General features: G+C 43.2%; 1 protein-coding gene across 4 annotated transcripts in view; it reads right to left on the reverse strand.

The window, feature by feature from the left end:
• ASAP1 (ArfGAP with SH3 domain, ankyrin repeat and PH domain 1) overlaps positions 1–19,079 on the reverse strand; it is a 189,093-nt gene that overhangs the window by 24,540 nt on the left and 145,474 nt on the right. For all 4 annotated transcript variants that reach the window (XM_087962198.1, XM_087962197.1, XM_087962199.1 and 1 more), the window contains 6 exons: positions 16,762–16,925; positions 12,168–12,301; positions 9,026–9,117; positions 6,238–6,424; positions 3,500–3,585; positions 1,008–1,123 (listed from right to left, as the gene is read on the reverse strand). In XM_087962198.1, the coding sequence (XP_087818324.1) occupies positions 1,008–1,123; positions 3,500–3,585; positions 6,238–6,424; positions 9,026–9,117; positions 12,168–12,301; positions 16,762–16,925 (779 nt within the window). The remainder of the gene's footprint in view (positions 1–1,007; positions 1,124–3,499; positions 3,586–6,237; positions 6,425–9,025; positions 9,118–12,167; positions 12,302–16,761; positions 16,926–19,079) is intronic.

Below are 19,079 nucleotides of genomic sequence, written 5' to 3' on the forward strand. Positions count from 1 at the left end.
GCGATATTCATTAACCGTTAAAAGAAAAGATGCAATGAAAACCAAATCGTCGCTATATAGAAGAAGGACACCTGACAGGTAGTTCTCAATTTACAGTTCACTTAGTGCTCATTTGAAGTCACTAGACTACCACAACAAGCCAGTGGTCATTAAAAAATGCGATCACAGGGGTACCTCACAACCATCGTGATTTACAACCATAATTCTGGGCTGAATTGTGGTCGTAAATTGAGGACTACCTGCAATTAGAATAAATGGTAATTTATATGTGAGTCAGATAGACCAGATAGACTTCCGAAGAACAATACAGGGTGTTTTTTTTGTTGGCAAATTGGCAAAATGAAAATAATGTTTTGCTTTTGACCATGTAAGCAAGTAGGCTCAATCTGGGTTCCTTGATTACCGGTGCAAAAACCAGATACAAGAATCAAGGAAACAGAATTACAAATTATGGCCCTTCCCGTATTATATTTCATTTATGAACGTTGGGACCACACTTGAAAATTGTTCATTATTCAACTTTGATCAAGGGCATCTTATTTTAACAAGTTAACTTCAAAAGCAGTGACAGCTGAGGCAAATCATCAAAGGCCTAGCTGAAATATGAACAAAATGCAAATCAAGAATCATCAGAAGATTGCACATTGGGAAAAGCTTTTTAGGGTAATTACTAGAGGAATATGGATAATTACTTTCAGTCAACTGTGCCTATTTTATAGAGAAGAGACAGAGAGAGAGAGATGGGGGAGAGAGAGAGAGAGGAGGGAGGGTGGAGAGAGAGAGAGAGAGAGATAGATAGATGAGATAGAGAGAGAGAGAGAGAGAAGGAGGGATGGAGGGAGAGAGGAGGGTGAGAGGGAGAGAAACGGAGAGGGAGAGAGAGAGAGGAGAGAGAAAGTACTAGAAGTATATATTCACAGACACACACACACACACACACACACACACACGTGTCTGTGAATATTCCAGTACTTTTTATTGACTAATAGTGAAGAGAACTTACTCACCTATATGCAAAGTTGGCTTCCCCTTCAAAACCAACTTCAAACACTCTGGTTTGTTATATATACTGCAATAATGTAGAACTGTATTCCCCAACACAGTTTGCTTATCCAGGTTTCCACTAAAAAATAATGATTAAAAAAAATTCCTATATTAGCTTCACACCTAATCATGGATTTACATTTGGGATATGTGGTACATATCCATAAGCTCATTTTATATCTAAAAAGTGTATAACAGACATGACCACAATGACAATAAAATGTGGAGACTGTTCAGGCAGGCCTCGGTTTACAACCATTCATAGTTGCACTGAAAAATCTGATTTACAACCATTTCCCACATTTTCACTATCTTTGCAGCATCTGATGGTCTATCTATCTGCCTATCTATCTTATCTATCTGTCATCTGTCTGTCTGTCTATCAATCAATCATATTTAAGAACTGACCATCTCCTTCACAGTGGGACGCTGGACAGGAGTGGAATTCTACTGGTTTGGACCAGTTCTATAGAACTGGTTGTTACAATTCTGTGCAATTCAGAGAACCAGCAAATTGTGCCCCTGGCTGGCCCTTCCCTTCTCCACCCTCCCCTCCCAGTCAGTCCTGATCACGCATGCGCGACATCGCCATATGCCCGACATCGTTGACTGCATTCTCCCCCGCCCAGGCACTCCTTAAGGCAGTGATGGCTAACCTTTTTGGGCTCCTGTGCCAAAAATTGTGTGCACGCTTGCACACTCGCACTTGTGTGCCAGCACCCAAAAGGGAATGCGCCCCCATGCCCGCTACGCATGCGTGCATAATCCCCACCCACCCACCCCTACCGTCCCCTTACCTGCACTGCACCTCACAGCTTATTTTTGGCCGGTTTGAGGCCTTTTTGGCCTTCCAAAGGCTTGAGGAAGGCTTCTGCAGGCTTTGCAGGCCGAAAACTAGCCCCGTTTCACCACTTCTGGTATTTTCGGAAAAACAGGAAGTGATGAAACAGGGCTAGTTTTTGGTCTGCAAAGCCAGCAGAAGCCTGCAGAAGCCTTCCTCAAGTCTTTGGGAAGCCAAAAAAGGCCTCAAACTGTCCAAAAATAAGCTGTGAGGCGCGTGCATGCCCAATGAGGTAACTTTGCCTGCAGCTCGCGTGCCAGCACAAATGGCTCTGCGTGCCACCTATGGCATGCGTGCCATAGGTTCGCCATCACAGCCTTAAGGTATTTTTTTCTTTTTTTTCCCTCCTGACGATTAGCTGTTCCAATGATCAGCTGTGCCAAGATCGCCCCCATTGTCTTACTGCTTCACCCAGCAGGCTTCCCTGAAGCCCAGGAGGCAAAAAGGGCTGCATGGAATGGGGGGTGGGGTTCCGTTGTGTGCCCCCCATGCTCCATTTTTTGCCTTCCTGGGCCTCAGGAAGCCTCCTGGGAGCAAAAACACCCCCCAGGCGTCCCTGAGGCCCAGGAGAGAAAAAAAAAGGGAACGGGGGGGGAGAATGCTGCTGCAAAAAAGCCACACCCACCCAGTCACATGGCCACTCCCACCTAGCCACGCCCACAGAACCGATAGTAAAAATATTTGCATCCCACCCCTGATGCTGGGTGATGTATAATAAGATATTGAAAGCATCAAAAACACTATGTAACATTTATGTAACAAAAACACTATGTAACATCTTCAAAAAAACAACAACCCAAAACCACTTTTTAAACTCAATATATAAAAATATCCTGAGAAGTTATATTGCCTCTAATCCTGTCATGGGGCTGACCTCTGGTAAATTTTATATAAAATGTATTTAAAACTGGTTTTGTTACCAGCTGTTGTTACTTGTATATAGAATTTTATAAATTTTATAAATTGTATACTTTGGGAATAATTTATTTTTTAAGAAATTAAAAGTTTTCAATGTACCCCATCTGCAAAAATAATAATACATCTGTTATTCTTTTATTGCAAAGAGGCAGATATAATTTTATATGTTAAGGAATGCAAACAACAATAATCCCCTAAATGAAACAATGTACAGAGCTTTTTCAAATAGGTCTGAATTTAAATTTTGCATTGTTTGAGGGATTTATGAACTTTGTAGAATTGTATACATGTTTCTCTGGGCTTCCTTAAACATTGTATTTTTATAGAATGTGTGAAAAGGCCCTATGTTTAAATATCTATTGATTGTGTATTTTTATGTGTAAATTAGTAAAGAGGGGTTTTTAAAGGAAAAAAAAAACACTATGTAACATTTAAAAGAGTCCAGAAATGTTGGACATTAAGAGGTGAGAGCTTTCAGGGCGCTAACCATGGCTGTGTTCTTATCTGCATGCCCAAGAAAGGGGACAGAGCCATGTTTTTACGCCTTTATGGAAGGCCGAGATTGGGGTCTCACGCCAACAAGGGCAGGGGAGAGGAGAAAGTGTGCCCTGAGTTATGCATGTGATTACACCATACAACGTCAGGGAGACATTAATTGAGTGCTTATATACCACCATAAAAACAAACAGCTGTTACCAGTTTTGTACAAGGAAGTCGATCAGATGGAGTGAGGTGTGATCAGCAGTCCGGACTGCTAAATGAAGAGCAGTTTCTCCTGGCTCCTAAAGACAGAAAGAAAAGATGAAAATTAACAGCTCTGGGATCATTTGTGTCCTCACCAAATAACGGAGTTGGAAGGGACTTTGGAGGTCTTCTAGCCCAACCCCCTGCTCTGGCAGGAAACACTGTATAATTTCAGACTAATGGTTGTCCACTCTCTCACAGATAATCAGAGTTGGAAGGGACCTTGTAGGTCATCTAGTCCAACCCCGCCGCCCAAGCGGGAGACCCTACACCATTTCTGACAAATGGCAGTCCAATCTCTTCTTGAAAGTCTCAACGGATGGCACTCCCACAACTTCCGAGAGCAAGCTGTTCTTAAAAACCTCCAGTGTTGAAGCATTCATAACTTCTGGAGGGAAGTCATTCCACCGATTAATTGTTCTCTCTGACAGGAAATCTTCTGATGAAGTGTTCAGTAAGATGCAAATGATCACTCTCACCCACAATATATTCCTACAGTACAGGTAGTCCTCAACTTACAACCATTTGTTTAGTGACCACTCAGAGTTACAGCAGAACTAAAATTAGAAAGGGGATAAATAATGGAAGATTCTAACTCAGCATAAATTGGTGAATTACTATTGGAATCACATAAATCTGTTAAACACTACAAATACGATTAATCATATTCTACCGGTAGCAAAAGAGGGATATTTAGAATATGGAGATTGACATAAAATAAGATACTGAAATGGTGAATAATCAAAGAGCATATGTGTATTAGAGCAGTGGTCGCCAACCAGTGGGACGGGGATGACTGGTGCTCTGTGAAAATTTTTGGTGGTCCGCAGAGAAATGTCAACCCCAAAGCAATTAATCCAGGCTGTGCGGGAATACAAGGCTGCGTCGCCCACAGGCCCGCAGGAACACAAGGCTTGCGTCACTTGCATTGTGAACAACACGAGGTAGTGAGGGGAAGGGGGAAAGGGCGGAGGGGGGGAACTTGCCCACTCGCCCCACGTGCCTTGCCTGGCCACCGTGCTGCTTCTTTCCTTTTCTTTATTCTTCTGCTTTTGGCTGCATGCAAGGAAAGCAGCAAAAGTCTTTCTTTCTCTCCCCCAAACTCTGCCAGAAATGAGTCTTTGGGACCCTGCAAGGCCTCCTGCTCCAAGAGGCTGTACCGGCACGACAAGGCTCACAAAGACTCGTTTCTGGCAGAGTTTGGAGGAGAGAAAGAAAGACTTCTGCTGCTTTCCTTGCATGAAGCCAAAAGTCTCTCTCTCTCTGTGTGTGTGTCTCCCCCTGAGAATGTAACTGGAGACAGTATCCTGCGATCCCAAATAAAGAATGATCGATCGGTAGGAAAACGGGGTGGGGAATTTTCCTGCAGAGTTTTTTTGGGATTTTCCCAGGGTCTCTGCTGCTTTCTGCAGAGAACCTGGGAAAACGTCAGCAAGTCACCGTCAGTCAAAATTCGTATTAGTGGTCTCCGGGATTTAAAATTATGAGTTTGGTGGTCCTTGAGGTCCAAAAGGCTGGCGACCCCTGTATTAGAGAAGCCTCTGTGGTGCAGTGGTTAGAGTGCAGTACAACAAGCTACTTCTGCAGCCAGCTGCCCACAATTTGGCAGTTCAAATCTCACCAGGCTCAAAGTTGACTCAGCCTTCCATCCTTCCGAGGTGGGTAAAATGAGGACCCAGATTGTTTGAGGCAATAGGCTGACTCTGTAAACTGCTTAGAGAGAGCTGTAAAGCACTATAAAGCGGTATATAAGTCTAAGTGCTATTGCTATTAATATGAAAATTTGTAAGATTGTCAACTCTATTGAATATGAACAATATTGTCATCTTTGTTTTAAAATATAACACACTCTGGTACCACACTGTCCATACAATGATATGTTTGTAAATAAATAAAAAATAAAAAAATTATCAAAAAAAAAAGTTACAGCAGAACTGAGTTATGACCAGTCCTTGCACTTATGACTGTTGCAGCATCCTGGAGTCACACAATTCTAATTTGTGATCTTCCCATCTGGCTTCCAACTAGCCAAGTCAATGGGGAAGCTGGCTTCACTTAATGGTCCCGTGTTTCATTTAACAACTGGGGTGACTCACTGTGGCAAAAAAAAAGGTCGTAAAATCAGATGTGAGTGACCGTACATTACCTGTACCCAAATATCTCGATTGCAGTTAGAAGTCAAGGATGACCTGTACATGTTACTATCCAAGGGGGGGGAAAAGATAAAAAGATAAAATACGAGGAAAGGCTCAAGGATTTGGGTTTGGATTCAGGATTTGGTTTCAGTCTAGAGAAAAAAAGGACTAGGGGGGACATGATAGCAGTGTTCCATTATTTGAAAGACAACAGGGTCAATTTATTTTCCAAAGTACCAGAAGACAAGACAAGAAACAATGGATGGAACCTAATCAAGAAGCAACCTGGAATTAAGTAGAAACTTCCAAACAGAACAATTAACCAGTGGAACAGCTTCCCTTCAGAAGTTGTAGATGCTTCAGCACTGGAGGTTTTTAAGAAGAGTTTGGACAGACACCTGTCTGCAATGCTACAGGGTTTCCTCCAGCTCTATTCGGATTAAAATATCACGACTATCATGCAATCCTTGTTCTTTTTTGATTTAGCTTTTTTTGTGTGCGTGTGTGTAGTCTCTTAAATGTATGCAAATTTAGATCCCTAGTCTGAGATCTCACCTGTCCAGGCTCTAAGAGTGGGTCCATCAGTTCAACTCCTTCTGCATAGACTTGAAGTAATACAAGTACATCCCTGGATCGAACAGCCTCTAGTAGTTCATTCAGTTTAGCCGCTGAGGATGCACAGGTCTTTCTGGAGTACTTATGATCTACATATTTAGCAGTAATAAATTCTTTGCGGGCGGTCCTGAAAAACCAAAGAAAGCCAAAAATAAACATTAACAGACTGCTTTTTTAAAAAAAAAGAAAAGAAAAGAAATGACCTTATTCAAAAGTTACATTTCAAACCAAACCCTTAAGTTTGATGGATTAAACATGAAGAAGATTGAAGAAGCCATTTAGCCATCTTTATTCATCTAGTCTCCATAATCCATAACAGGTCTACTAATGAGATACATGGGGAGTGTAGAAAACCAGCAACTTCCTTGTTAGCTTTTGGGGCAGCTGTACTTACACACGGCTACAGAGGTTATACTCAGTCACTCCTGAGCTCATGTCTGGACTACTGCAAAGCACTCTACCCTTGAAGAGCATTCAGAACCTTCAACTAGAGCAGAATGAGGATGACTGGACAGGTCTCTGACACAGGCAACACCATTGCTTCGTTGAGTTGTATTGCTTGCCAATGTGTTTCTGAGGTGCTGGTTGTCACCTGTAACGCCCTTCATAATTTGGTGCTGGGTTACCTACGTGACCATCTTCTCCCAGTTGTTTCTACCCATCCAAGTCAAGGCAGACTGTCAGGATTCTGGCAGTGACCCCAATTAAATCATGAGTCTCGAGCCAAATTCCAAAACTTCGAAAGGATTTATTGGGAGTTAACAATGTCCGGCACTGCCTGGGTGTAGCCGACTCTGAGACACATCATTCATTGTCACCCTTGACCCTGGTTTTCCCCCACCCCCTGGGTGTATCATAATTCATATTCTCCAATGAGACACATCCACTCCTAAGGGTCATCAATCATGTTCTCCAGTTAGAATGGTGAGGGGCGGAACATTCAGTCACCTAGTTATTATCTTTGAAAACTATTTATGGAATGCACTTTCGATTTCCAAGCTGCCGCATTGCTCTTTCAAACCCCTTCCCGCCCCCTCCCTTTCTGTTGGCAACTCTAAAAAGACCGTAGAAATATTTTATGAGTTGACACAGACAGGATGGGCATTCTGCGGGTGCCATCAGCCAAGGAAGACAGCAATCAGGACACGTGCCTTCTCTGTCATTGCCCTCTGGAATATTCTCCCTTCAGGTATCAGGATGCCAATAGTAATAGCACTTAGACTTATATACCACTTCACAGTGCTTTTACAGCCTTCTCTAAGTGGTTTATAGAGTTGGCCTATTACCCTCAACACTCTGGGTCCTCATTTTACCGACCTTGGAAGGATGGAAGGCTGAGTCAATCTTGAGCCTGGTGAGAATCGAACTGCTGGCAGTCGGCAGAATTAGCCTGCAATACTGCATTCCAACCACTGCGCCACCATGGCTCTCAGGATAAATTCCACCTGTGAACATTTCACAAGGCCGTGAAGGCTCCTGGGTCTGTGTATTAAGGGCCCCATTTCTAAGCTGTATTAGCATCCATAGTAACAGTTTTACTTGGCGTGATATGCATTTGTTTTGAACTGTTTTAATAGTTCTAATTGTCTGAACAGTGAGATAAATTTGATAATTAAAAGTTTGTTCTGACCAAGGCTTCCTGAGACAGTAACAATCACACACTGTTTTCCAAAACCTTTTTTTAATTATTTCAACAGCTGTGAATTATATGCATTCACAGCCTGTAATGAGTCCCAAACAGTTTATGAATAGTCTAACAGAAGTCTGCTACAGTCTTTCAGGATAAGGCTGATAAGCACCCACCTTTATCTCCCTTGAAATGCTGCCAGCGACTAAATTACCAATTAGCTGTCAACACAGAACTTCAGATTTTAAACCGACCAGAATGAACAAAGTTGCTTCCTGCAAAGGCTCATGTCCCTTTGCTCCTCCTTTATGTCTTATGGGAGGGGCCAATCATCTCCATCCTTATTCCCGAGTCGCCCCTTTTGTCTTAACTGTTCTTTCCTTCTGGCAGCTCTGTGCAAACACGCACTGGGAACCGGCTCCCCGTTTCTCTGCCTCGCTGATGTCAGATTCTGGAGGCTCCACAGTCAGCACATAACTCTCAGGTGGCCCTGGTCCTATCTCTGTATCGGACGTAGATCCCTCATCCGAGCCCTCCTTAGACTCCAGAACTGGCCCATGTTCCTCCCCACTGTCCAACTCTGCTGCCAGCTCCGCAGGCCACTGCCAGACCACAACAAAATTGTCTTTGTTTTTGTGATGTGTACCAGGGTGTCCACAACCCCTGGGCTGCAGTCTGGCACCAGGCCACAGCATGCCAGAAATGGGCCGGGCAAACAAGCGAAGCCCCATCCACGGGATCCAGGCAGCACACAAAACCAGGGCCCCCTCCAGTCTGTGGAAAAACCTTCTCTCCATGGAACTAGTCCCTGGTGCCCAAAAGGTTGGGGGCCACTGATGTACAATACTCAGAATAAATTTGATTAGTAAATGATAAAAACTGTCTTTGTTTTTATGCTTTATGATATACATCACCCAGAGTAATTTGAGATGGGCAGCTACAGAAATATAATAAACAAGAAAAAAAACATATCCAGGAAACCACAGAAGGGTCCTGAAGCAGCATTTTGCAACATTCAGTGGAACCTGTTATTCCCAAATGAGGTCTTTGATGATTTGCACAATCCTAATAGTTGCAAATTGCACTTTTTTTGTTACTTACATATCACTCGATGGAGTGGGTTTTGGAGATGGAGTCGGTAAGTTTCCCTCCATAATGTCATTAAAACTATTATTTCCTATATTCTTGGCCAGCTAAGAATGAAACAAACAAAAAAGCATGCAATTAAACAGAGGCCGTTAATCTAAGACTTTTTTAATCACAATATAGTTTAAACCTATCTGGTGTTTAAAAGCTATCCTTCAACACAATTTTATAAATACTGAGAGTGTGAAAACCAAATGTAAGACTTGATCGTGTGTGTTCAACAGCTCAGGAGCTAAGCAGGAGATAGCATGCTTTGTTGGTCAGAAAATTCAGCCTCTGACAACCCAAAGATGCTTTTTCAAAAGGCAACTGGACATTGTTTTTTCCATGAAGACATTTCGCTTCACTTTTAAGAAGCTTCTTCAGTTCTGATCGAACGATGGAGGATGGAAGGGTTCTGAGAGTCGTTGAGGTGACTCGGAGGTTTATCTGTTCCCTCAAGCAGGGGTGGGCTTCCAATTTTTTAGCAAGGGGCTCTATGCCCTAATGACTGGCTGGGTGGGCGTGGCTGGGTGGTCATGGCAAACGATGTCACTCCTTTGTCCTAATTACCTAAAAAAAAAAAAGATATATACCCAAAAGTTGTTTATTATTTTGTGCATTTAATACTTAAATAAAAGACTGGGTGAAACCAGGCTTAATAGCAGTGACTGTGAGAGGGATCTTGGGAGTCTTAGTGGAGTTTTCTGGCGAGTTACGTGATTTTTATTATTTGGGAATTAATCCCCTCGGAGATTAGTGGCTATGTTATCTGATTTTCTCAATGGCTCTCCCTTGCAAGTGCTGAGTGGATTGTTTATCTAGCTTGCAACACTTTTACAAAGTGTGAAATGTTCTTGGCTGAACGCCCAGAAGTTCAATTAAGCCTATTTAAGAGCTTTCCCTTGCTACTTGTCTTTCTGAGGTTATTGGGGGCTCTCCGAGCCCCACAGAGTCTTAGTTAGCTAGGGGCTCTCCCAAGCCCCTGCAAGCCCCCAGCAGCCCACTCCTGCCCTCAAGGTCACCTGAATAGTGCAAATCGGTGTGGAAGCTTCTTAGAACTGCTGAAAGGACTGTATTGTAAACAGGACATAGGTGGTGCTGTATCCCTCCCCTCCATTGAGTGGGGGGTCATTCAATCTTAATGAAGATGGTCTCTTTAACCCATCTTTCAAACCAGCCATCCTCTCTGTCCAGAATATGTTGCTCTCTTCAAAAGAGAGTGTCTTTCAAATACAGATGGACTGCTGAATCTTGTACACTCTCAGAAAGACTGCTAACGAGCTGATGACTGCAAGGAATATAAAATCTTCCATGTTCCACCTTTCAGTGAGAACTGAAGAAGTTTATTAGATGAGAAGTGAAATGTCTTCATGGAAAAAAAACAAAGTCCAGTTGCCTTTTGAAAAAAGAACCTTTGGGACAATCACGACCTGGAGGACTGATGATCTCTACAGACATTTAGCTCCTGACAACAGAAGTGTGGTCCAAACGTAGTCCAAAGGTGCCTTCTGCAGAACTTAAAAGATAAAAAGATTTGTAAAGGGAGATGCGTACCCTTACATCATTAATGGCCTAAGCAGTTAAGGCAGCAAATTAAAGAGATGAAGAAGCTTCTTGGATGAGAAGCAAAACATCTTCAAAGAAAAAACAGAAAGTCCAGTTGCCTCTCGAAAAAGCACCTTTGAGACAATCATGACCTGGATGACTGGAAGCTCCATAGACATTCCACAAATCAAATTGTACCTGCTAACAACTGGAAACTGCTAAGATATTTTGGTACAAGTGACATATGATCAGGCAATTTAGTTAACACTCCTACACTAATTACAACTTCTGGTCACTTTTCAAAAGTATTTCTGCAGAGAACATGTTGTTGCAACTGTCAAAGCAGTATTTAATCACTGTTAAATCTGATCAGTGCAAGGATAATCACAGCTGGCTTGCTGGTCACCCAAATTCTTCTCATCCCAGCTGCCACCTACGAATTAGTAAAAGTTGATCATGGAATAATCTGCTCTGTCAGAAGGAATGCAACCCCAACAAAGCAGAATTAACCCCAGTCCCTGACTCTAGTTTCATGTTTAGCAATTACACATTTGTTATTTGATTTGTCTTGTCTGGATTCAACTCAATAGGCTTTCCTAAACTCACTCCCAATCTGAGCATACTTTGAACCTCATGGAAACTTCCTGAGAATGCCCGACCTCTTAAAAACCACACTATCTTAGCTTCTGGAAGTAAAAAATCTATATATATATAAAAGCGAAATACCACTCCCACATCATCACAAAATCTCCAGGACTGTAAAGCCTACAAACTTGAAATCTGGCACGTATATTCCTCTTGGCTTCTAGGTGCTTCTAGGATTTTTTTGTAATGACCATCAGAGCATTAGTATTCCCTATATTATTATTAACACGCTCTGATGCTAAGGAGTTCTACTTCCCCTCCCCACCTTTGCTACGAAACTATGTGGTCACGCTTAGTTTTTGGGGAAAAAATGTGCCTCTACTTACCAGCATCCATCAGTATTCATCTGGCTAGCATCCTGTCAGTGTGTGAGAGAGTTGAGGACTGTTTGGAAACTGAAACAGTTATTTGTTATGTGAGCAAGGAGACAGCAAGGAGCCTGGATGTGGCTTAGCTCAACTGTTCTGTATTAAAGCTGCTTGGTGCTGTGAAACTGAAACTGAAACTCCTCTCCTCTGCTTGGGTTTTGCATTTGGAACAGATTTCTTTTCAGGTGGGGAGGGGGAGTAGAACTCCTTAGCATCAGAGCGTGTTAATAATAATAACATAGGAAATACTAAAGCTCTGATGGTCATTTCGAAAAATCCTTTCTTAGTGAGCACCTAGAAGCCAAGAGGAACATATGTGCCAAATTTCAAGTTTGTAGGCTTTACAGTTCTAGAGATTTGGTGATGATGCATGAGTGGTATTTCACTTTTAGATAGATAGATAGATAGATGGATGGATGGATGGATGGATGGATGGATGGATGGATGGATGGATGGATGGATGGATAGATAAAGGTGGAACATACATGCTAGTTTGTAGATTTTTTTTCCTTATAATTACAGCAAGTGGATAATACTTATTTCATATAGCTGTTTACCAAGAGTTCAGATGTTCCTAACTTGTCCAGTTCTAGAGATTGGATTCGAGAAATATGAACACCCATTTCTCTGTGTATTCCGGAACACTCTATACAGGTTAAAATGCCCAGGTTAGTAGAAAGCCAAGTTGGATCTAAAAAAGAATAAAAAAAAATAGATAAGAACGTTAAAAATCTTCTTTTTTTGCCTTCAGTAACAACAATGACTTTGGGTACAGGTTGTTCTCGACTTATGACCACAATTGAGACAAAAATTTCCGTTGCTAAAGCGAGATAGTTGTTAAGTGAGTTTGCCCTGTTTTAACGACCTTTCGTGACACAGTTGTTAAATTGGTAACACAGTTGTAAAGTGAATCTGGCCTTCCCATTGACTTTGCTAGTCAGAAATTCACAAAAAGGGTTCACATAACCCCACAGGACACTGCAATCCATCATAAAAATGAGCCAGTTGCCATGGGGATGCTTCTCAGAGTATATTCATGAACTGGAATAGAGCGTAGTAACAAGGTCAGCCAATGAATAGGCATAGCAACTAAATCAGCCAATGAGGACAGTTTGGAAACTGAAACTAGATCTAGCCTAGGCTGGAAACTGAAACTAGAAGTAGCCTAGGCATGGCTCTATATGCCTAGCTGGCTGAGGAATTCTGGGAGTTGAAGTCCACAAGTCTTAAAGTTGTCAAGGTTGGACACCCCTGCTCTACAGAGCTCTGAGTTTGTCTGTTGAATAAAACAACTCATTTGCTTACTTGCTTGCCTGCTGAACTAAAGTGAATCTGATGTCTGTTTCTGGGCTCTTGAGTTGCTACTGAAGTTACTTGCACATGTTTCTGTTTGTGTTTGCTCCGGAGGTGGTATTCAGCAGGTTCTGACCAGTTCTGAAGAACCGGTAGCGGAAATTTTGAGTAGTTTGGAGAACCGGCAAATACCACCTCTGACTGGAGATTTTACAGTATCCTTCCCCTGCCACGCCCACCAAGCCATGCCCACAGAACCAGCGGTAAAAAAAATTGAGTTCCACCCCTGGTGTGCTCCATGTTGGAGAAATCTACAACTGGTTTGTAAAATCTACTTATTATGTTTATAAAGATGTTAAATGAAGCATCACCCATCTGTGTTTATTTTTCTGGCGCGGAATTAATGCTGCAAAACTTTGAGTAATGCTGCAGTCATCGTAAATGTGAAAAATGGTCATAAGTCACTTTTTTCATTGCTGCTGTAACTTCGAACAGTCACTAAACGAATAGTTGTAAGTTCAGGACTATCTGTAGTTTATTGTAATTGCAAACACCTAATGCTTCTCGTTACATCTGTTAAACTTTAGACTGTGCATCCAAACACGTCTTAGGAACAAACTACACATAATCACAAACTACTAATTCTGTGAGTTGGGCAGCCCTATTTTTTTTTAAAATAAATAGAAAGAAAGGTACAACTTTCATGACACATCCTGCCGTACATCAAAAATATTTTGGAAGCAGTAGAATGCAGCTTCCAAGACCTACAAGTGTGTATTGCACACCACCCAAAGGCTAAAATACGAGGACAAATCATGCATTGCAAAAATTGTTTGGAGGTGGAAGATATTTCTCATGTAATCTACCAGCATGGATTGCCCCTGTGACTATGTAGGACAGATGGGGAGGAAGCTTTTCATGCCCCTGTCGGAATCTGTCTCACAGGAGGAAGCCGAACAGTTGACAGGGAGTGGGAGTGTGGCTCCATTGGCTGTGGAAGAAACTGGGGAAGGGCAAAGTCTGGCTGGGCAGAGCAGAAGAGAGGTAGAACAAGGGAGAAGGAATTCAGAGGAAGACCCAGGCCCACCCCCTCTTCATCCTAGGGCAGGGGTCCCCAACCACCGGGCCGCGGACCGGTACTGGTCCGTGGATCACTTTGCACCGGGCGCAAAGAAAATAAAAATAAAAATAAAATAAAAATGGCGGCTTGCTTCGCCTTCGGTGAATGCTGCTGGGATCAGGGATCAAGGACACAAATGAAAGAAGGGGAGGGAGGAAGCAACCAAAGCCTGTCCTGCTCTCCGGCTCAGTGGCTTCGGTTTCCTCCCGCCTCGTTCCTCTCTCAGTCGCTCTCTCGCTCCTCCACCAGCCCAGGAAGAAACTGCTTCAAAGAAGCCGGCAGGGTGGCTTTTCCTGTTGGCGCAGCTTCCCGCGCCCGTTCACCCCCACCCCGCCGCCAATCAATCCAGGTTCAATCCAGTGCTCCGTTCTGCCTGCCTGCTCTGCCTTTGTTTCTGGTTGTTTCGGAGCAGCTTGCTGAGAATAATAACTATTCGCCTCTTTTTCTCAGCCGAAGCTGCTCCGAAACAACCAGAAACGAGGCAGGCAGGCAGGCAGGCAGAACGGAGCACTGGATTGAACGGCGGGCGGCGGGGTGGGGTAAACGGGTGCTTCGGAGGAGCTGCGCCACAGGAAAAGCCACCCTGCCGGCTTCTTTGAAGCAGTTTCTTCCTGGGCTAGTGGAGGAGCGAGACAGACACCTGAGGGATGAGGCTGAGGGAGGCAGGGCCGAGAGGCGGGGCTTCTCAGCCGTCCTGCAGGGACTTGTCCTGAGCCGCGGAGACAGCCGTGGGCCGCCGCCGTCCAGCGCTTTTGAAGGCGCTCCTCAGCCCGGCGCAGTTCCTGAATCTGCAGCTGAAACCCTCCGTTTTAAATGTCCCAATAGAAGAGATTATCTGTCGCTCAGGGTTGCAATGAGGAGGCATTGGTTTGCTGGAAGACGTTTATTACCCCACTAGGTAACAACATCAGATGTTACCTAGTCAGGTAATGAAACGTCTGCAAGCAAACCACCAAACTCGGACTCCCCCAGTCCTTGAAAAAGTGTTTCTGCGTGAAACTGGTCCCTGGTACAAAAAGGTTGGGGACCACTGTCCTAGGGCATGCAGGGAGGAACGGAGAAGAGAGCAACCTGGGTTGCATGGCTTATGGGGGAGGAAAGGGCCCTGATTCCCTTCATTAGCTGCAGCTGGGAACACACTGTATAAAAAAGGCAAGCTGCATGCAGCAAGCTGTTGGGAGCAAACGTGACTTTATCTTGTATTGTCGTGGCTTATCTGTGTTCCTGGCATCTTCCCAACTGTGTGAGTTTTGCCGTGCTTTCAAGTCTGAAATTCCTGCTCCTGCCCTGCCAAACTAATTACTTCAGTTTGGTTTGTTTGGATTTTAAGTTACAGTTTGTGTGTACCTTGTTTTGGACTGAATTTTCTACAGTCAAAGGCTGTTCCTGGGAGAGTTCTTTTCCAGCCTGAAAGTAACCTGGACATTGGGGGCAAAGTTGGAGATAATAAAGGGACTCTTATTGCTTATCTGACTGTGTTGCCTTACTCCCACGGCCCGGGTCATCACAAACCTAATCACCCAACTGCAAGAATACAAGCGATCAGACAAGGAGTTCCAAAGTCACTGATAGCCTCACATTGCAATGAACAAGGACATACACTCAATTTCACAGCTACTAAGATTGTTGGCAGAGCAGGTACAAAATAGCCAGAGAAATGATTGAAGCCTGGGAAAGAAGCCCCTTGCCTCTAGCTTATCAGGTACTTAGAAGCCCAAGGAAACAATAGCCAATGGCTTAATTAATAGCTGGCCATTTTCTTCAAGTGCCGTATCTATCATCGGATGTTGGCGATCATATTGGCAATTCTATTTTTATCAACAGCTGCACAAAAAAGTGCTGTTGAGTTTTGTCCAAGCCAGTCCCTTAGATTATGAAGCCATGATGTTCTTCTTCTGCCTGGACCTTGTTTGCTTTCAATCTCTCCTTGGAGGATTAAGCAAAGCATGCCATATTTTTCTGGGTGCCACATCACATGTCCGAAATATTCTAGCTTCCACTTTTGTGGTTTTGATGATTTCCCTTGGCTTTTCCAGGCGACTTACCACCTCCTCATTTCTGATTTTGTCAACCCAGCTTATACGTAACAACCGCCTGTAAATCCCACATTTCAAATGCTTCTAGTCTCTTTAAGTGGCTTTCAGTCAGCTCTCCCCTCTGTAGAGCAGGATAGAAAAGATGTAGCATCTGACAAGCCTGATTTTGGCCATCAACACCCCAATCAAAAGGAAAAGCCAGACACAATGGAATACCCCAAAAGACCCATTCTGGTGAGAGAGAAGCTCCCCGATGATGGACCCCAGCATGAGTCTTGAAAGATGGAAGACTAAACCTCTGCTCCTGGTGACCAACCCAGATTGGATCCTGCAATAAAATGAATACATTTCCTAAGTAATCCCGTTCCTTGCTCCAGCTCCTGCCCACCAGGCAGTTCGAAAGCATGCAAATGCAAGTAGATGAATAGGTACCACTTGGTGGGAAGGTAACTGTCAACCCTGAAACTGACCAGACTGTGGCTGTTTTCTACAGATTTTTTTTTCCTATTTCTTTTGCCATGGCTTCAGGCTTGACACAGCCTAGAGCTGGGGGGTGGCGTGTAGAGATAGCTGGGGTTTTGTAGCCAAAAAAAATAAAAATAGTTCTTTTACGAGTCAAGGACATTCCAACTGCTGTCTGGCCAGAGGAAGAGGAGAGAAGTAAGCAGTCAGCCCCCAGATTGTTAATGTGCACCCAAGTACCTGGTGATCCGCAATCACAACAGACATCATTTCCAGCCAATCTCTGAATGTCATCGATGATGGCTTTTGTAAGATCTTCCAGACTGTTCTCCCCTGTGCTCTGTTCTCCACGGAAGGCCATGTTTAAAGCTTCTTCTTTGCTGTTGGTCAGGACTGATATCCACCTATAATAAGACAGAAATGATCACATCATCGTTTGCCCAAGAAACTATAAAAGAAACACAGCAGGGAGGAACAAAGCAGGTTCTAAAATATGTTCTTCTTTTGTTCCCATCTCTTTCAAACTTTGAAGGAGGTGAACAACAAGAAAGTCTGAAAGACACAACACAATACAGATAGTCCTTGACGTATGAGACCCAAAATTTCCGTGACTAAACAAGACCGAAGTTAAGGGAGTTATGCCCCGTTTTATGACCTGTTTTTGCCACATTTGTAAAGGGAACCACTGCGGTTGTTAAGTTAGTAACACAGTTCGTAAATGAATCTGGCTTCCACACTGACAGTGATCACATGACCCCAGGACACTGCAACTGTCGTTAAGTACATGCCAGTTGCCCAGCATCTAAATTTTAATCACATGACCATGGGGATGCTGCAATGGTTATTAAGTGTGAAAAATGGTCATAAGTCACTTTTTTCAGTGCTTGTAACTTCGAACAGTCACTAAACAAATTGTTGTAAGGACCACCTGTATATATGAGAAAATGTCCCCATTTTCTAATACGTATAAGCTTTGCATACCTATTTAACTGAGGTTAAAAACCTTCAAGTAGAAAAAAAAATTGGTTAACTGCAGCTGTATTTGGAGTTTTTTTTTTTAGTGGTTGCTTGTGAATTTACACAGAGGTTTTGTACCTGTATGAAAGTAATTTATGCATTCTAGAGCCCGGCTTTTAGATGTGAAGGCTCCATATGTAAATTTGCCCCAAAGATTAAGAGATTTCATGAGTCCCTTGAATACACAGATATTTATCAAGTTCTATATAAAGTGTGACAGATGTTCTCTGCATCACAAATATGGGAAACGCAGCTTATTCCAAAATCAAGGGGAGGACTGATGCTACGATCCATCTAACTTACTGCTTTAACATGTACTTGTCACCAGATTGAGAAGGTTTCAATACTCTGGTTCCAATTTTAAGAGAATTAACATGGTATGGCGGTTAAGGAGGGGTGCGCGCGATGGCTCAGCAGTTAAAGATGCTGAACCAGTCAGCTGGAAAGCTGACACCTCGGATTGGAGACCCTGCGCCGCGCAGTGATGTGTATCCCGTTCTTTGCTCCAGCTCCTGCCCACCAGGCAGTTCGAAAGCATGCAAATGCGAGTAGATGAATAGGTACCACTTGGTGGGAGGGTAACTGTCAACCCTGAAGCTGACCTGGCTGTGACAGTTTTCTGTAATTTTTTTTTTCCTATCGGGATTTCTTTTCACATGGTTTCAGGGTTGATACAGCCTGGAGCTGAGGGGTGTGTGTATAGAGATAGCTGGGGTTTTGGAGCCAAAACAAAATAGTTCTCTTATGAGTCAAGGACATTCCAACTACCATCTGGCCATAGGAGGAGGAGAGAAGTAACCGGTCAGCAACCACATTGGACTTATTGTTTGGGAAAACAGGAAACTTTCACTGTTTAATGAGGTGGAAAGCACGGGAACTCTCAGAGTTGGCTTTCCACCAGTTTGTACCAAGATGATATATCTTAATAAAACTGTTCTTTGAGGAATCATGCTGGCCATATGACCACAAAAAATGTCTTTGGACAACACTGGCTCCCTCGGCCTCGAAATGGAGATGAGCACTACGTCCTTGAGTCAGACATGAGTGGACAGAGTAACTTTTACCTTTCTACCTTATGGTTAAGGGATTAAGATAAATGGTAAGACCATGGAAGGTCTTACTAAAGAACAAAGCAGAAAAGTACAGGTAGGTCTCGACTTACGACTACAATCGGGACCAGAATTTCCATGGCTTAAAAGGGTTGTTAAGGGAGCCATGACTGATCGTATGGCCTTTTGGTCTCTGTAGTTAAATGAACCTCTGCAATTGTTAAGTGAATCACACAGTCATTAAACGAATCCGGCTTCCTCCATTGATTTTCCTTTTTGGAAGCCAGCCGGGAAGGTCACAAATAAAAATGATCATCTTGTAAATATATGATGGTTATCAAGCATCGAAATTTCAATGACGTGGAGATGGTACAATGGTCATAAATGTGAGGATCAACTAAAGTCCACTTTTTCCAATGCTGCTGTGAATTTGAATGATCAGTAAACAAATGGTTGTTAGTTAAGGATATTATCAATAAAACTGCTAATAAA

Source organism: Notechis scutatus, chromosome 3 (assembly GCF_049901735.1).
Source record: "Notechis scutatus isolate UNSWTSFEM ecotype Mainland chromosome 3, rNotScu1.2, whole genome shotgun sequence".
Lineage (NCBI taxonomy): Eukaryota > Metazoa > Chordata > Lepidosauria > Squamata > Elapidae > Notechis > Notechis scutatus.